The sequence below is a fragment of the Mauremys mutica genome, chromosome 4, assembly GCF_020497125.1.
Source record: "Mauremys mutica isolate MM-2020 ecotype Southern chromosome 4, ASM2049712v1, whole genome shotgun sequence".
NCBI classification, from domain to species: Eukaryota; Metazoa; Chordata; order Testudines; family Geoemydidae; genus Mauremys; species Mauremys mutica.
In genome coordinates, this window is record NC_059075.1 from 135,714,845 (window position 1) to 135,730,914 (window position 16,070).

General features: G+C 48.4%; 2 protein-coding genes across 8 annotated transcripts in view; both read left to right on the plus strand.

Annotated features, from left to right (window-relative positions):
* Positions 1–8,810, plus strand: part of FOXP4 (forkhead box P4) — a 143,730-nt gene extending 134,920 nt beyond the window's left edge. For 6 of the 7 annotated variants that reach the window (XM_045013148.1, XM_045013150.1, XM_045013151.1 and 3 more), the window contains one exon: positions 156–8,810. In XM_045013148.1, coding sequence (XP_044869083.1) covers positions 156–300 — 145 coding nt within the window. In that variant the 3' untranslated portion in view covers positions 301–8,810. The remainder of the gene's footprint in view (positions 1–155) is intronic. The other variant, XR_006578764.1, reaches the window with a different exon arrangement.
* Positions 2,200–16,070, plus strand: part of MDFI (MyoD family inhibitor) — a 65,119-nt gene continuing 51,248 nt past the window's right edge. The window contains exon 1 of the mRNA XM_045013157.1: positions 2,200–2,328. Coding sequence (XP_044869092.1) covers positions 2,319–2,328 — 10 coding nt within the window. The 5' untranslated portion in view covers positions 2,200–2,318. The remainder of the gene's footprint in view (positions 2,329–16,070) is intronic.

Sequence of the window (16,070 nt, forward strand, 5' to 3'; positions counted from 1 at the left end):
ATCTCATACAGGCCATGGAACAGTAGTTGGAGAGTAACTGCCTTTGGTCCCAGCAGTGACTGCCAGAGGCTAAACAGGCCCTATCACCCATCCCCCAAACCATCTCACTCCCTCAGCACAGGCTTTCAGCTTCAACTCCCCTTGTCTCCCTTCAGCCATCAAGTCCACGTGAAGGAAGAACCCGCCGAGGCTGAGGACGACAACAGGCCTGTCTCTCTCATGGCTACCACCAATCAGAATGTGACGATCCCGGAGGACAGGGACCTGGAGGAGGAGCTGCCGGTGGAAGACTTGTCTTAAGGGCTCTCCCTCCTCACTTAGGGGCAAGCACTTCGCCCCTCCCCCCCTCCCCCCAGGTGGTGACCAAGCAATGGCTCCCATCTCCTCAAGGTGACCTTCAGCATTAACCTGACAAAGCAAAAGGGTTTCTTCGGTGCAACCTGTTGCTGAAGGCACGTCCCCTCTCCCCCAGACCCTCCCAGCCCTGTCCCGGTGACTCTTAACAGACTCCCACAATGCGGGACATGCAGAGAAACAAAAAAACAGTCCCTCCCCCTTTGGTTAGTGATTGGTGAACGAGGATGGTAGGTTGTTTCTGTCCGAAAATTTCTCCTTATTTCCCCCACCCCGTTTTCCAACTTCATGGCAAAAGGAAGGCACCTCCTGTCACGTTGGTTTTCTCAGTATTTTGTTGGGTCTCAGTCCATGCTCTGGGCTTTTCCAGTGGTGATGGGACTACTCTGTTCCATGCGAGGTTCTCCCCAAGCAACGTTCTGTGCAGCGGAGACAACGTCCGAGCTACATGCCTCCGTGAATGTTTCCCCAGCCCCCACCACCACCTTCCCTTTGGAAAAAATCATCTGTGACTCCAGGAACCCACCAGTCGTTCTCCCCTCAGTGGGCTTTGCACTAGGAGAAACTTTTCACCTCACAGATGCCACCTGCAGATACCCAACCGGCGTCTGGCCTGGAAGTTCCAGTCACCCCCATCTTGGTTCCTTTCCTGGCTATGGAAGAAAAGAACTTGTCGTGTCCATAGGAGCCTGAGCTTGACGTAACCTTACGCAGCCCCATCAAGCTGTTGCCTCCAGCGGGTCTTACTGCCAAATGCTAAACCACTTGGAGAACATAATAGCCAACCTGTGTTTATCTCCCACCTTCCCGACACCTGTTCCCTCTCTGCCCTGCTCTACAGTGGCATAGTAGCATCACGGGGGCGGTCCACTTTACCCACACAAACACAAACACTCCACAGCAGGGGTGGATGCTCTGCCCTTGAGTTTTGTTCCCTTTGAAAACGAAGAAAGGACATCTCTCCCGCCCCATCTCGTGTGGTGGAAATGTTGGAAGGACAGCAGCGGAGCCCACTCAGAATCCAGTGCCCGGGCATCAGAGATCGAAACGAGAGCTGAATGCCAGTTTGAATTCAGGGAAAGACTTGAGCCCTTCTCTGCAGAACAGTGTATCCAGTTCCTTCTCCTCCTCCCAGCTCCCCTTCCGTCCCCATTCTGTGTCGATGAAAAGTTCTCATGGGGTGAAACACTGAGCAGGGTCTGTGCCTGCTTTGTGAAGCCTCCCTCTTCCCTTCCCCGGTGCAGGGCATTTAAGGAAAGGATGGTGAATGGAAGAGACATCCCCTGGGCCATCCTGGCTTGGGTAGTGGTGTGTGCTGGTTCGTACTAGTGAAGCTGAGCGGGACGAGACAGCAGAATCCAAAGGAGCGGGCGTGGGTCTGGCTCGGCTCTATGAATCAAAACAGGAGCTCAGCCATCTGAGCTGACTGGGACAATCCTAAAGCAATATGTACTGTAAGGTAGTCGTGGGGCCCTTCCTCCACTGTGGCCAGACATCTGAGCTAGACCCAGGCACTCGGCTCCAGTTAGCCCACTGGCTGGGACAGCGTGCAGCCCGGGCTCCCGCCACCCTCGCCATGTCAGAGACTTGGGCCCAGAGCCATGGCGAACTGGGAGCAAGCGGTTTTTTTGTCAAGACAGGAAGATACCAAAAGATTTTTCAGGATAGAAGGTCCATAGTTCAGGTGAACAGATGGTATTAATGCCAAAAAAAAGAGAAAAAAATCCAAACACCAAACCCCTTCTCTCCCCTCTTGATTTTTGTCAATTGGTTATTTGTGTATTTGTTACCTCAGTCACACTGCCCAAGGGCTTTTCTCTTTGCAGAAAGCAGCAAACTTCCAAAGGTTCCTCTGTCCAGCCTCCCGGACGGGACGTTGATACCCACCCCCCAGCACCAATGAGACTTTGGCAAGCTGAACTGTCTGGTTACAGGATTGGATCCTGTTTGGGGAGTGTTGGGAGATGGAGGCAGGTGGGTGTGTTTTTGAGAGGGTTTAGTCTCCTGGTGCATCTCTAGAGCAGACCTGCTTCTCCTCTGGGACTTTCTCCAAGCTCTTTCAGGGCAGTGGATTTACCCCGAGGAGCTTATTTCAGCAAAGGAGCTTGTCACCAAAGCGAGCACGGTACCCCTGTCTGGTTCTCACCTCGCCTCAGCCTCTTTCTCCCTCACACCCAACCCTCCCCTCCCATCCCCTCCATCTCCTAAAGGCAAATTGCAGAAGCCAAGCTGAATGCAGAATGAAGTGCAGCTCCAGACACCCAATGGCTCCTACTGATGCAGGCCACGAGGGGCAGTCGGCACGGCAACGCACATTTTAACATTTTCTAAAGTTCCTCTCGGTGCTGGTTCTCCTACCCTCTCCTGTCGCAGACACCATGCGCCATTGAGGGGCGGCACAGAATGATGCATTCTGGGGGATGATGGGCGCCCAGCTGCTCACAGTTTGGATCCAGATGCAAGCTTGCCCAAAGTCTCCCCTCACCATGCTCTGCCCCTTGAATAACCTCTCCCACCCCAGCATGTCTGGATGGAGCTAAAAGCCCTGGCCCGCTCTTTATAGTCCCATTTCAAAGATTGGCAGGGTATGATTGAAAGTGATTTCTCTGTTGAATCAGTTCTGTCTCACACCCAACTCTGCTCCAGGGGCTTGTGGCAAATAACTCGGTGCTCCCTGTAACTCAGTTTTCGTCTCGCTTTGCAGTCTTTCCCTTTAGGAATGCAAGATGGAGTCACAGTTCATGAGGGAAGAGCCCTCAGCCTGGGGCAAGCGGGGTCAGGGCTGAGGAGGATGCTGGGGGATTGACAAGGATCACGTAAAGGAAACGGGTTGGACATAGCTACACCTCCCTCTCCTCCTCCCCCCTCCCCCCACCTCCTTAATGGAAGCTGGTGCTTTCGGATCCCCCCCCCTTCTCCACCCACTCGCAAGCTATTAGCTGGGATCCCTCCAGACGGGCCCCATGCGGGGTATTCGCTCCTGTATGATGTGCTTCATATTTGAATCACCTGGGGCAGCATGCACAGAAATGGACACTCGGTAACCAAGAGTATACGACGACCCCTTCGCTATAGCCTGATTCCCCACTCCAGCCCCTTCTCTTCTGCTGAGGTAGGTTGGGTAGCAGACGGCGCTTGGTCCCTCCGTACAGCCCAGGCCAAATCGTTCCAGATTAGGTGTCTCAAATCCTTCCGTCTCTCTGTCCTTCCTGCTAAATCCCTTTAGAGAGTCTCCTGGGACCCAGGATTCCCTGCCCCCTCTGCTGCCTGATAGAGCAACGGCTGACCTTCCAATCAAGCAAAAAGGATGATCCCTTCCCAGAACCAGTCAGGGTGATTCCGGTATTGACCAGAGGGGTCACTGGAGAGTGACACTAGCAATTCCCACCCACTATTCCCTGCCCATCCATGAACAAGGGACCAGACGAGAGTTTAGAACTCAGATCCCCATGCTTTGCTATTGCGGCTCTTGGAGTTCCTAAAATGGGAAGGTGCTATATAACTGCCAAGTGTTATCTGCTTCACACCACTGGCCCCTGCTTTTTAAAAGCACTTCTTGTTGAACATCAGCCTGTAGATAACCCAGCTTTTTGGTCAACTTTGCACTCCCGCTCCCAGGTTTTCAAAGTCTTGAATGGCTATTTAAGATCAGAGAGCAGCTGGATTACCCACAGTAACCTATGAAAATTATCCACCTCGCACCAAGATTTCCCTTCTCATCCTCTCTGTTAAATTCTGTGTCACAGAAACCTGTGTTCTGACTGCTGTACAATGGACATGTATCCAGTCTAGACAAAGTCTGGGGCGGAGGAATGAAAAACAGTCTCTTATTTTATTCTTGCAGCTGGAATGCATGAAAGAAATGCCACAGTCCCAGATCAGAATTGCTGCCAGCATTCCCCAGAGCCCACACTAGGTGTCTCCCCTGAACATGCGAGTTTCTTCTCCCCCCCGGTCATGTCTCTCTGAAACTGCGGAGAGATTGGAAAGTTTCTGTCCAGGGGGATAAAGAGGGGAGAAGATGCCTTACAGAAACAGAGTCCTTCACATCTGTGGGGAAAGGCGGGAGTGGGCGGGGCAGTCCCAGACGGGTTGCAGCTAATGGAAGAAGGCAGTAGAATTCCTAATTACTACTCAATATCCAGCTACTTATTTGGAGCCCTCTAGGGAGACTGGAATAGCCACGCAAAGCAAGCTTGATCCCCAGGCCGCCTCCCTTGTAAAAATACAAAGGTGACCATGTTTGATAGACAACCTGCTGATGAAGTGTAGAAACTGAGAATAAAACCTCAGCTCCCTTCCCGAGCTTCTCTGCATTCCTTCGGGCACAGTTCAATTCCAGAGACAGCTAGGGAATAGGGACTTTTGAGAATCTAACCAGGTTCCCCCCCACACACACCTGGCCTATCCTCTTCAGCTTGAGACTGCTCTTAAATCCCTCCTCAGCTCCCTGTACAGGCTGTTTTGCAATTGGCATAACTGTTGACCAAAGACCTTTTCCTGGGCCGGAAGCATAAACCAAAACTTTTCCTTTAAACTTATTTTGTGTGTGTGCACGTTCACTTTGCTCTGTCCCACCTGCCTGCCAAAAAAGAGATGCCCGCAGAGTTTTTTCCCTATCCGTCACTTGCTTTCTGTTGACTTTTAAGTTATTGTTTTAAACCAAAGTTTACAGATGCTGTTTGTACGTTTTTATGAAGGTAGACCGGAATTGTGCATTACTGCTTTATTGCTGTGTTCTCAACAAAGGGTATGCTAGTGGGGCTTAGGGATGGCTCCCATTTCATCTGTCTCCAGGGTGTCAGCTCTTGCTTTTGTCTCGCGTCTCTCTGACCCGTGTCTGTTATAGATCTTTTTAACCCCCTTATTTCAACCTCGAACCCCTCGGCGGTTGCCTTTGCTGCATACATCCAGATTTTCTCTGGGGATTTTGCTTCATTTTGGGGGAATGTAACACTTCTATTATTTCAAAAAGGGCTTTTTTCCCTTTTATTTTGTATCCCCAAAAGTATTAGGGATTGTTTCTCTCTCTTCCTTTGCTCTCTAGCAGAGATTCCCACTTGCTTTGGGCAGCCAGTTTTGGCTGAGATCTCATTGTAGCATCTCTCGAGGATGCAGCGAGCATTATCAGTACTTGAGATACTTCAGAGTGGGTGCGAGCCCAGGTCCATGAGACACACTGCTCTTCTGCTTGAACGTATCCCACATTGAATATGTTGGCCAGTTGGTTCCTTTGTTAACCAATCACACCAGGTTTGGGAGCTTCAACTTCAGCACTGTTATCTTCCGGAGTTTCTCTCTGCCACCCTCTCAAACTGAAACCATATTCCTGGGGCGGTCACCTCGATCTATACACTTGCTCTTTTTTTTTTTTTTTAATGTTCTGCCTGGTAAAATATCCATTCTGTGCGCTTGGCACCCACAGCTGGTTCTGCGGGGCCCAGTACAGACGTGGATGTATTAATATGATGGCTCTCGGTACTGTACAGTCAGGGTGATGAGGTTTTGACCTGTAACCATCCCCACTCGAGGGAGTCATTTCTCTTTAGAAGTAGAATTGTCTCTGTTTAAACCAGCGCCTCTGCCCCTCTGTCTGAGTTTGTTCAGCTCGAGCTGGTTAAACCAAAGGGTAAAGGAACATGCCAGCGCTTGGGGGATAATGCTGACCTTGCAAGCCAGTCAGGAGGGGTTTGGGCAAGGATGGATTTGTTGTTCTCACGGCCGCACTCTAAAGCAGCGGTGCCTGACCTTTGCCCAGCAGAGTGGGCCGCATTGACATCTTGTCAGGAGCCATAGGACCTAATCCAAAGCCCACTGAAGTTAATAGGGAAAGCCCCATTAATTTAAACAGGCTTTGGACGAGACCCTTCATGTGACTAAAATGGAAGCAGGCTCCAGTCACGTTCAATATGCAGAGGTATACATGGAGACCACAGGTCCCAGCATGCATTGCTGCATCTCAAGCCAGGCCGCCTGGCCCCACCATGAAAGTCTAAATCAGGTCAGATCCCATATCTAACCATTTCTTAGGGTCCTGATCCTGCTTTATTTGACATCAATGGGAACCCTTCCACTGTCCTTAATAAGAGCAGGCTCAGACCCTTAATGGTGTTTGCGTTTGGAAATATCACCCATGCAGGTATTCCCAGAAAGGCTACTAGGTATTGTGTCAGGCCACAGAGAAATTCTATAAAAAGCTCAGTTCCTAGGGCGATCCTTAGCCCACTGCCAGCCCAGTGCCAGAGAGGCATCTCTTCCTACTTTGGAACTGACTAGCTTTAAAACAGCACATCAAGGGTTAAAAACAATCCCCTAACTGGCTCAGAGACAGAAATTGATATTTTGTGTGTGTGTGAGAGAGAGAGGAAAATCCCTGCACTTGATCTCTCCTGAGAAATCAGCTTGCATGGACGGCACATGGTGGGACATCTTCATGAGGAGTCAGAAGAGGCCGTTGTGTGAAATGAGGAGAACCTCCCTGAAAGCGGATGCGTTCTGTGAGCATGAGGCATTTTTTCCCAGCTCCAGCGGAACAATCTTTCCTTTCTTTTTCCTTTGTTTGTTTGCTTTTATTTTAAATAGTCACTCATTGGGGAGATGTGGTTATCTTGCCTCTTCTCATAGCACTATCTGAGTCTCACGTCACTCCCTAGAACATTTGGATGTGTCACCAATGCAGCATTCTCCCTGCGGAGCAAAGATGCCCTGGAACAAGCATGACTTTTGATGTTTCTCCAAAGAACAGATTTTGCGTCTGGGTCTGCGCAGCCAACCTCTGTGTCACAAGGAAATTAACAAGGTTTCACATGACCTCATGGGTTTGCCTGCACAGATCAAGTGGCAAGATCTAGCCTCCAAACAAGCTCTTGTGTTTATTAAGCTGTAGACGAAGAGATTTCCTGTCTCCTAGCTCCCTATAGGTGTGGCCTGCTTCAGAATCTCAAGTTGCAGTTGGGTTTTAAAAAGCCATGTCTCTTTCATGGGCTACAAATTTGCTAGCTAAGAGTTGTGGCTTTCATGCCACCTTCATCAGAAAGTGAGCGTGTTCCTTAAAGGGTTACTGTCGAGAATGTTCCCATGTATGGATTCCAGTGAGTTTAATTAGTCTGTTTCCTTCCCTTCTCCCCTCCCCCTTTGATGAGTAAATTTTGAAAGGGAGTTTCAAAATCTGGTACACTTTTTTCATCATTGATGCTGTTCGTATATAGATATTGGCACTTCATTCAGCTTGGAGGGTGAAACTGGCCCGCTCCCTTTTTCTTTTCTGTTTATGGTTCATTTCACTTTCTCATGCTCTTTTTTTAACTTTTTTTTCTTCAAAACAATTGTATGAAAATCATTTTGATGCTCTGTTTAGTGAAATTCCAACCCCCCCTTGAAAAACACACCTGAAACTGGCTGGCACTAAACTACATGCCAGACTCCACTCGATATTTTAGGATATGATGATTTTTAGAGGCATGGAGCACCCTGAAAACGCTCCATCTGGAGCCAGTGGGAGCTGCAGTGCCCCTGAAAATCTGATCTGGGATTGAACAAAAAGGGGATTCCCAGCTGAGACTGCTGGCTGCCGACACAGATGTGAACTCCTAGAACTGATGCATCCACCTTATGGTTTGTCTGCCCTGAGAAACTGCGTCGTGTTAGAATGTGTTAACTAATATGACTTAGGTAGGCAAAGATGGTTGGGTTCCAGGAGTCAGTGGAGCTATGCGGATGAACGCCATCTGATGATCTGGCCCAGCATCATTTTTGTCTACATTGCAGATGCTGATATTGGTTACACTGGTGTAAATGCAGAGTAACTCCACTAAAGTCTGCACGGTTACACCAGCGTGAGTGACAACCCTGTGGGCTTAATCTCATGTTAGCTCTAATAAAATGTGATTTATTTTTTTTTCAGTGTAGACAAGGCTGTAGCAGAAAGCACTCCTCCTTAACAGACCCATATCAAGCTATAGAGATGGGGCAAAATCTGATCCTGTATTCTTGGGAATAAACGACACCCACCCAAAGATGTGCACACAAAACAGGGAACACACCCTGTCCGATGGATCTGCGACACAATGGGTACCAAAGCTGTAATTTCCTCTCTGAGATCACCATTGTCTATCTGCTGATATTATCCTTGTGTTACAGCCTTGCCAAAGCATTAGCCCGACCCTGAAAGTTGGTAGCCCCATGGCATATTGCCACCTCATTCTAGATAAGCCAAAAAAGTTCAATTTCATTATTATTACTTTAGTAGTTTGATGATGATTCTTAAAAAAAAAAACCCCCACTGTATGCAAAACACACATACACCGCCACCCATAGGATGCACACAAGTACTGTTACAAAAAAGCAACTGGCTTGTGCTACTTTTTTCTCTGCTCGTCAACCATAATGTGTGTCCTTGTATGTTGTTGTTACGCCATGATCTGGCTCAGAAGAGCACTATATAAATTATATATGAATATATATAAATATAAAGGGTTTTTTAAACTGTGTGCAGGTTTGGAATATCCTACAGCTCCAAGCGCTCCTGTTTTTTGTTTGCCCCAATCGTTCAAGCCACATTAAGTGTTTGTGTCACATTAAATGTGTCCAGTTTGATACTCAGGGGTAATTTTATTTCATTCTCTTACCCCCCTCGTTGCCTGGCCCAGCCTTTTTCCGGAGTTGTGTCTAATGAAGGTACAATACCACACAAACCTTCTCTTGCGTTTCACCCAAACGACGTACAGTACTTAAGGGGGGTGGTTTCTTTTCACCCATTGAATTTTTAAAATTCGATGCCTTGTTACCTCGAAACATGGTTCATGCAGGGGTGGGAGGGTTAAAGGACCAAACGCAACATGTGGCAGAATTGTGTATGTCTGTATATATTGAGATATATAGATACTGGTTTTAAACCTACTACCATGAGCTTTTTCTGTTGTTGGTTCCTTTTTCTCTAATGGCATTATTCTGGGCAGAGAATAGCCCAGAAAGTTTAGAACCCCTTTCTACAAATTAGGGAGCTCTTCTGGTATCTCTCCTTGGCTTTGCTTGGAGATTATTCCATTTTTCCATGTTGTCTTGGGTTTAATTTTTTGTTTTGTGTGTGTGTGTGAGACTAGCTTATAGTGGTAGAGAGGTGAGGGGGCAGATCAACCAGTGGAAGAAAGGAACTGGGCTCCCTGGTCTAACCATTTCCAGTCGGTGTTTACTGGGAATTAGAGGAGGTGGAAGGGAGGACAGAGACAGCTGAAGTTTAATTCAACCAAAGGTCTTTTGTTTACATAAATATCCAGTGTCACCATTTTTTTTTTAACATTTTATGTTCTTGGAAGCTTTTAAAAAGTAAGAGATGGAACCCAGCTGCGGGATTTTGTGCCCTGGATTCTGACTGACCCCAAAGTTCGAGGACACTCAGATCTGGGGTTCAGCTTGTTGTAAATGTAGGCACCCTCTGCAAAATATGGCCCGCTGCTGGGAGTTGAGATTTGGAACACCCCAAAGCGTGGTTAGAACTGCGGGGGTTGGTCACACTGAGCAGAAATGGGGTCACCCTCTGCCTTTACAAGTGAGAAAACTGGGCTGGCCGAAGGGGACTGGCAGCGCAGCACTTCCGCCAACCCTTTTAGAATTCCTGCCGAATTTATAACAGAAGAATCATTAGCCAGTGTTCCCGTCATCTTTCCCCATTTCCCCCTCCACCACAGTCAGAGCTCTGCCTCTCTGATCTCTGCACAACCCTGGCAATAGTCTTCCAAACCCCTCGCTGAATCTCAGGTGGCGGGAACACTCAAAAACCAATGACTAGTGACTTCTAATCAGTGTCAGCTTAGCCATTCTGCACAAGCCATGAAGCCAGGCCCTGACGTGGCTTGTTGGTCTCAGTGGGTGGACAGAGGAGGGAGCACAGGCCTCCTGTCCTGACCTGACCTGACCTGACCTGACCTCAGCTTGCACTTGTAGTACCCTCCATGGCCACTGCAGGTCCTCGTTCTAAGCACGCTCAGTTGCAAAGGGACTTTGTTCTCCCTGGTCACAATCCCTAGCCTTTGGAGAAGGTGGCATTGTTGCATAAGGAGAAAACCAACCCCACTTTCCGAGTTTCACCCATACTACGGTTCCAGCTGCCTGCTCAGCTACCTCCCCACCCGTGATTCAGACCGTGAAGCCTGCATTTCTCTTTGCTCTTGGGTCGAAGGAAAGTGGCGGGGGAGGGGAGAATTTAGACCTGCAGTGATGGTAACTTTTTATTAATTTCCTCCTCGGCGTTGGTCAGTGGGAGGATACGATCCTTCAAGAGGTGGGGGAGGGGACAGGGAAGGTGGTGGGAGGATGTGCATAAACCTTGACTCTTCCTCCCCTGCCGTGCCCATCACTGCCATATGCCCGTGCTGTATAAAGGAAATAGCATTGCTGTGTATTTGTACTCTGAACTTCAGTGTGTCTGCTTTGGCAGACGGTAAACCCTTGTACAGTAGATCTAGCTGCATGTAATCTGTATGGACAACGGCATTATAAAATGCAATAAAATAAATTACCTATGCTGCTGTGCTGGCTGCTTTTTGGGCTATGCTCTTTTTCAGTGTGAGGGTGGGGCGGGGGAAAAACAACTTTCTTACCTTCTTGGCGTTTACCGGGGTTTAGGGCTATTTTGGGTTGGGTGCTCAGAGCAGTGCCTTAAAAACACACACAATTGGTAATCGCCTCCGCTGTTTAACACGCTGGACAATGCGCCCAGGGTTGCCAGTCAGATGTGGGAATTCTGCTAAAAACACCCCCATCCCTAGTCCAGCTACATGACGGAACCGGAGCGGTTAGAGATGAGAAAAGAGCAATTGCATCATCCAGCCCATTGCTGTGGGGATCATGACTTTTTTGGTATTATTATAAGGCATGGGAACCCCAGTCATGGCCCAGGACCTCATTGTGCTAAACGTTGTACAAACAGAGCTATGTCCAGTCTAGTTTTGGGGCTCCCACCACTCTTACTTGCACGATTCCTCCTTGGCCTATTGCTGGGACCCTACTAAATTCACGGTTCCATTTTGGTCAATTTCACAGTCACAGGGTTTTAAAAATCATAAATTTCATAACTTCAGCTATTTAAATCTGCAATTTCATGGTGTTGTAATTGTAGGGGTCCTGACCCAAAAAGTTGAGGGGGTTCACAAGGTTATTGTGTGTGGGGGGGATTCAGTACTGCTTCCCTTACTTCTGACAGCGGTGCTGCCTTCAGAGCTGGGCAGCTGGAGAGCGGCAGCTGCTGGCCAGGAGCCCAGCTCTGAAGGCAGAGCTGCCACCAGCAGCAGCGCAGAAGTAAGGATGGTCTGGCATGGTATTGCCACCCTTACTTCTATGCTGCTGACTGCAGAGCTGAGCCCTCATTCAGCAGCCACCACTGTCTGGCCGCCCAGCCTTGAGGGCCGCAGCGCAGAAGTAAGGGTGGCATGGTGTAGTATTGCCACCCTTCATTCTGCGCTGCTGTTGGCAGGGCTCTGTCTTCAGAGCTGGGCATCCAGCCAACAGCCATCACTCTCCAGCCACCCAGCTCTGTAGGCAGCACAGAAGTAAGGGTGGCAATACCGTGACCCCCCTAAAATAACCTTGTGACCCCCCTTGCAACTCCCTTTTGGGTCAGGACCCCCAATTTGAGCAATGCTGGTCTCCCCTGTGAAATCTATCCAGATTTCACAGTCTGTGATGTTTTTTTCATGGGTGTGAATTTGGTAGGACCCTACCTATTGCATCTCCCTGTTAAAGTTCCTCCTGATATTATTATTATTTATTTTATTTTTGTATTACAGTAGCACCTAGAGACCAGGGCCCCGCTGTGCAAACATATAACAAAGAGACTGGCCATGCCCCAAACAGCTTCCATCCCAAGTATGAGATGAGAAATAACAGGTAGGTACAATAGACAGATGGGAGGGCACAAGGAGATAAGGCTTAGCTCTTGAATGGTACTCAGACTCTAGAGTATAATCATCCCCATTTTGCAGGTGGGTAAACAGAGGCACAAAGAGAGCAGAAACTACTTGCTCAGGGTCCCCCAGCAGGGGGGTGACAGACTTGAGACTAGAATGCAGATCTCCTGGATCCCAGTCCAGTCCACTAGACCGCAGTGCCTCTATCTTCCCTGTCTTACTTTCATCCCATCACTCCGTGCAGTACAGGAAGTTTCTCACCAGCCCTTGGTGCTGGCGCCCTCTGTAACAGTGGTAGACGACCAAACTTCTCTCCCTCCCAGCCAAGCTCTATGCGTTTAGCACTGTTAATCTTTTAGGCAAACCCTGGCTTTCAGGGAGGGATGGCCCTCATGGCAATGGGACATTAATAGAACAGGGCAGCACAGCTGAGGTGCAGAAGCAGCAGGGGCAGGGGACCCACGTTTGATAGTTCAGCTACAGGACTCTGACTTGAAAAACTCTCCTCAACTGAGCTAACCCCACTGGGGTGGAGGAGTGATAGCACAAACAGATGTTTAGCCCAGGATCGGGCAGGGAGCCTTTCCTTCACTGTAATTCTACTGACATAGATTTGCAGAAGAGTCTTGTAGGGGCGAGAGATTGGAATTGCCCACAGGGATACCAGCTGGAGTTTTTGTTCTAAGCTGCAGAGTCTGTGTTCTCTCTTTTCAACCTCCTTGTTTCTCTGTCCCTTCTCCTATCAGTCCCCACACAGCATGAAGGACCTTTCAATCTCCACAGCTGGGCTCTTGCCAATCCCAGCCTTGCTCCATGGCCCTCCAGCAGAGGGCGCTGTTGGGCTTAGCCACCCAGCCCTTGTTTCCCATGACACCTGATGAGCAGGGATGGAGTAGGAAAAATGAATCCCGCTTGCTTCATTCAGTGAATCAAAATCCACTATGTCTTTAAAAACGGTAAGGATGGGGGGGGGGTCAGAAAGTATCATTTAAACCATTGACGGTGATGATTGTCACCGCTGTCGCTGAGCAGAGTTTGCTTTGCGGAGGAAAAGGTGGCCCAAGACTACAATAATAAACTTCCCTCAGGAACTACGCCCCAGACCCCCAAAGATACCTGCGCCGTTGATATCAGTGGAAGTTGGGAGCCTAGATACCTTTGAGGATTTGGGTCCAAGGCCCATTACAAACCGCCCCACCTCCCACTGTCAGTGCAAGGTGTACGTCTCTGACCTTGCCTTCTGGACGCACCCGCTGTGCTGTGTTTGTGTATGTTTTTTAAACCTTCTGAAACAGGAGGGGATGAGAGAACAAAGGTGACAGCTGTTAGTTGCCTTGCTCAAGGCGCCACTGGAAGGTGCTCGTGCTGTGCTGACGAGCGTGCTGAAATTTGATTATAAAAATCATTTTAAACCTCCAAGTTTGAATCAGCAACGTATGTTTGTTACAGTGCAACCTGCCTGTCATGCCTGAACGCCAAAATAGGCCTATTCTTAACGCAGTAGCATCACTTCACTGATCTATCAACTGTCACAGGAAAAGCATAACTATAAAATGGGGGGGACCCTTCTCCTTTAACTTATCTTCCCAACACACCGGAAAACTGTTTAGGGGGCACTTTTCAAAGGCAATCCTAGCGCTTGGGATCCTAACGCCTATTAGAAGTTAATGAGAGTTGTGCACCCAATTCCAAAAAATTCAGAAGTTCGATGAAAAAATGACACCAAAAAAAAAAGGGCGGGGGGGTCAGCAAATTTTTTTTGCATGTCTTTAAGCAGATCTGCTATTAATGCATCTTTGTCAATTGTGGGGCATTTCTAGAAACTGAATAACACTTTTTTAATAAATACTTTTAGTTTTTGGGACACCCCCACAAGTTCAGATGCACTCAGAATGGACCCAGACCAACCTTAAGTTCACTCTAAAACTTGACCCAAAACTTTATCAGAGTTAGGAAGTTTGGTCCACTCCCCCTCTTATTTTTAAAGATGAGATCCCAGAAGACAGAGCTGGAAAGATCCAATCAGTTACTTCATGTCTCTGCTCATGTGAAATTGTTCCCTACAGTACATTTTTTTTCCTAGTGATCTCTTCAATCTAGAGGCCAAATTTCCAGTGGTTCAGCACAGACAAGCAGGGCTGGATTTTCAAAAGAGCTCAGCTCCCACTGAGGCTGTGCAGTAAGGGTCCGAATTGCAAAAGCACCCAGCACCGACCAGGTGGAGCTCTTTGAAACCCTGCGTGCAACTGAAAAAGTTTTAAGCAATGGGGCTTCCACCACTTCCTGGGGGAGCCCCTGCCACAGCTGAACAACTTGCTGTTGGGAACTTTTGCCTAACGTGGAACTGTTTCCTTTTCTGAATTTCGTCCAATGAGCTTTGCTTACACCACACCGACTGCACCAAGATAATTTCCCATCAGTGTTCAGACCTTTCCACTATTAGGAAGCTGTTATGACTCCTTCCCCATTCAGTTGACCTTTAGCCAAGCTGTGTCTATTCAGTTCTTTAAATTCTTCCTCCTAAATCCACCCCGCCAGCCCAATGGTTGATTTTAGTGCTCTTTGAACTCTCGCCAATTTGCCAATATCTTCCTGTTGGTGCCTGGAATTGAACGCAATATTCCAGGGGCTGTTACTAGACCCATTCACCCTGGATCCCTTGATTCAAACACGCACAAGTTTTCCTAAACAAGTGCCCTATGTGGCCACAGACCTGTTAAACAATTTAGACTCAGCGCAGCCTCACATTGGTTCCCGTCTCCAGGTGTACCATTCAGCATCATGCTGTGATAGCTCACGTGGCGAAGGGGGGCGGCTCTTCACACCATACAGACTGTCAGTTGTTGTGGGAAATGTACGGCTTGGATTGATTTAATGCTTGGAGAAGGAGCTTTTTAACTGTTAACCCATAAAGCTTTTCCTGAGACATGAAAGCTCTTTTTGTCTGATTGCTAAACCAGTATCCAACTCAAGGAGGAGACTGGTGTACAACCTCCCTCCCCGGCTCCACTAACATCCCCTGGGCCAGAATGAAACCAGGAGCTAGCAAAATGGCAGCAGGAGGCCCCTGCCCCCCCCCTCTATTTTAGATGCCCTTCAGACTCTACAATCTCATTTGAAAGACCAAGTTCCTGCCTGCATGGATGTTCAGATACTCTCTGCCCCTTGGGATGGACTTTCAGAAACACTCAGTGTTGCTCTAATTCTGCTCCCATTGAAACCAGTGGAAGTTTGAACCATTGACTTCCATGGGAGCAGGGCTGGGCCAGTGTTGACTGCCTGTGAGAATCCTCTGTACCCTTAACCAAAATCCCTCTTCCCTCTGCATTTTTTCCAGCCTGTTATTCAGGGACTGCCCTGCTCCCCAATGGTGGCTGTATTTTAGTGACTCAACATATACTTTGAGAAGCACCTTGGGAGGAAAGGTAAATAGGATTATTACTTTTTGACCCCGAGAAAGAAAAGTTAGACTCTGGCTCAGAGCACAAAATAGTGGGGTTGGTTCTTATTTCATCTGAGCCAGCGAATTCACCCTTCTGTTTGTCATGACCCCAGTCTCTTTCTCCTAGTATATTGCATGGCTGATCATCACTCAATTAACAGATTACACCTGTGGTAACAAATGAGTGCAAATTCCCACCCAGGATACTTCCTGCTTCAGATGAACTCCCTGCTTTTTGAGCAAGCATCATTTCTCACAGGGAGTTCGTGTACAGCCAAAGGGTCAGTCGTTCCAGCTCTCTACTGATTTATTGGCCTCCTTTCTCGCTCTGAGTATTGCAGGTGGCCTACCGGTGTTGCTACAAAAGGCAC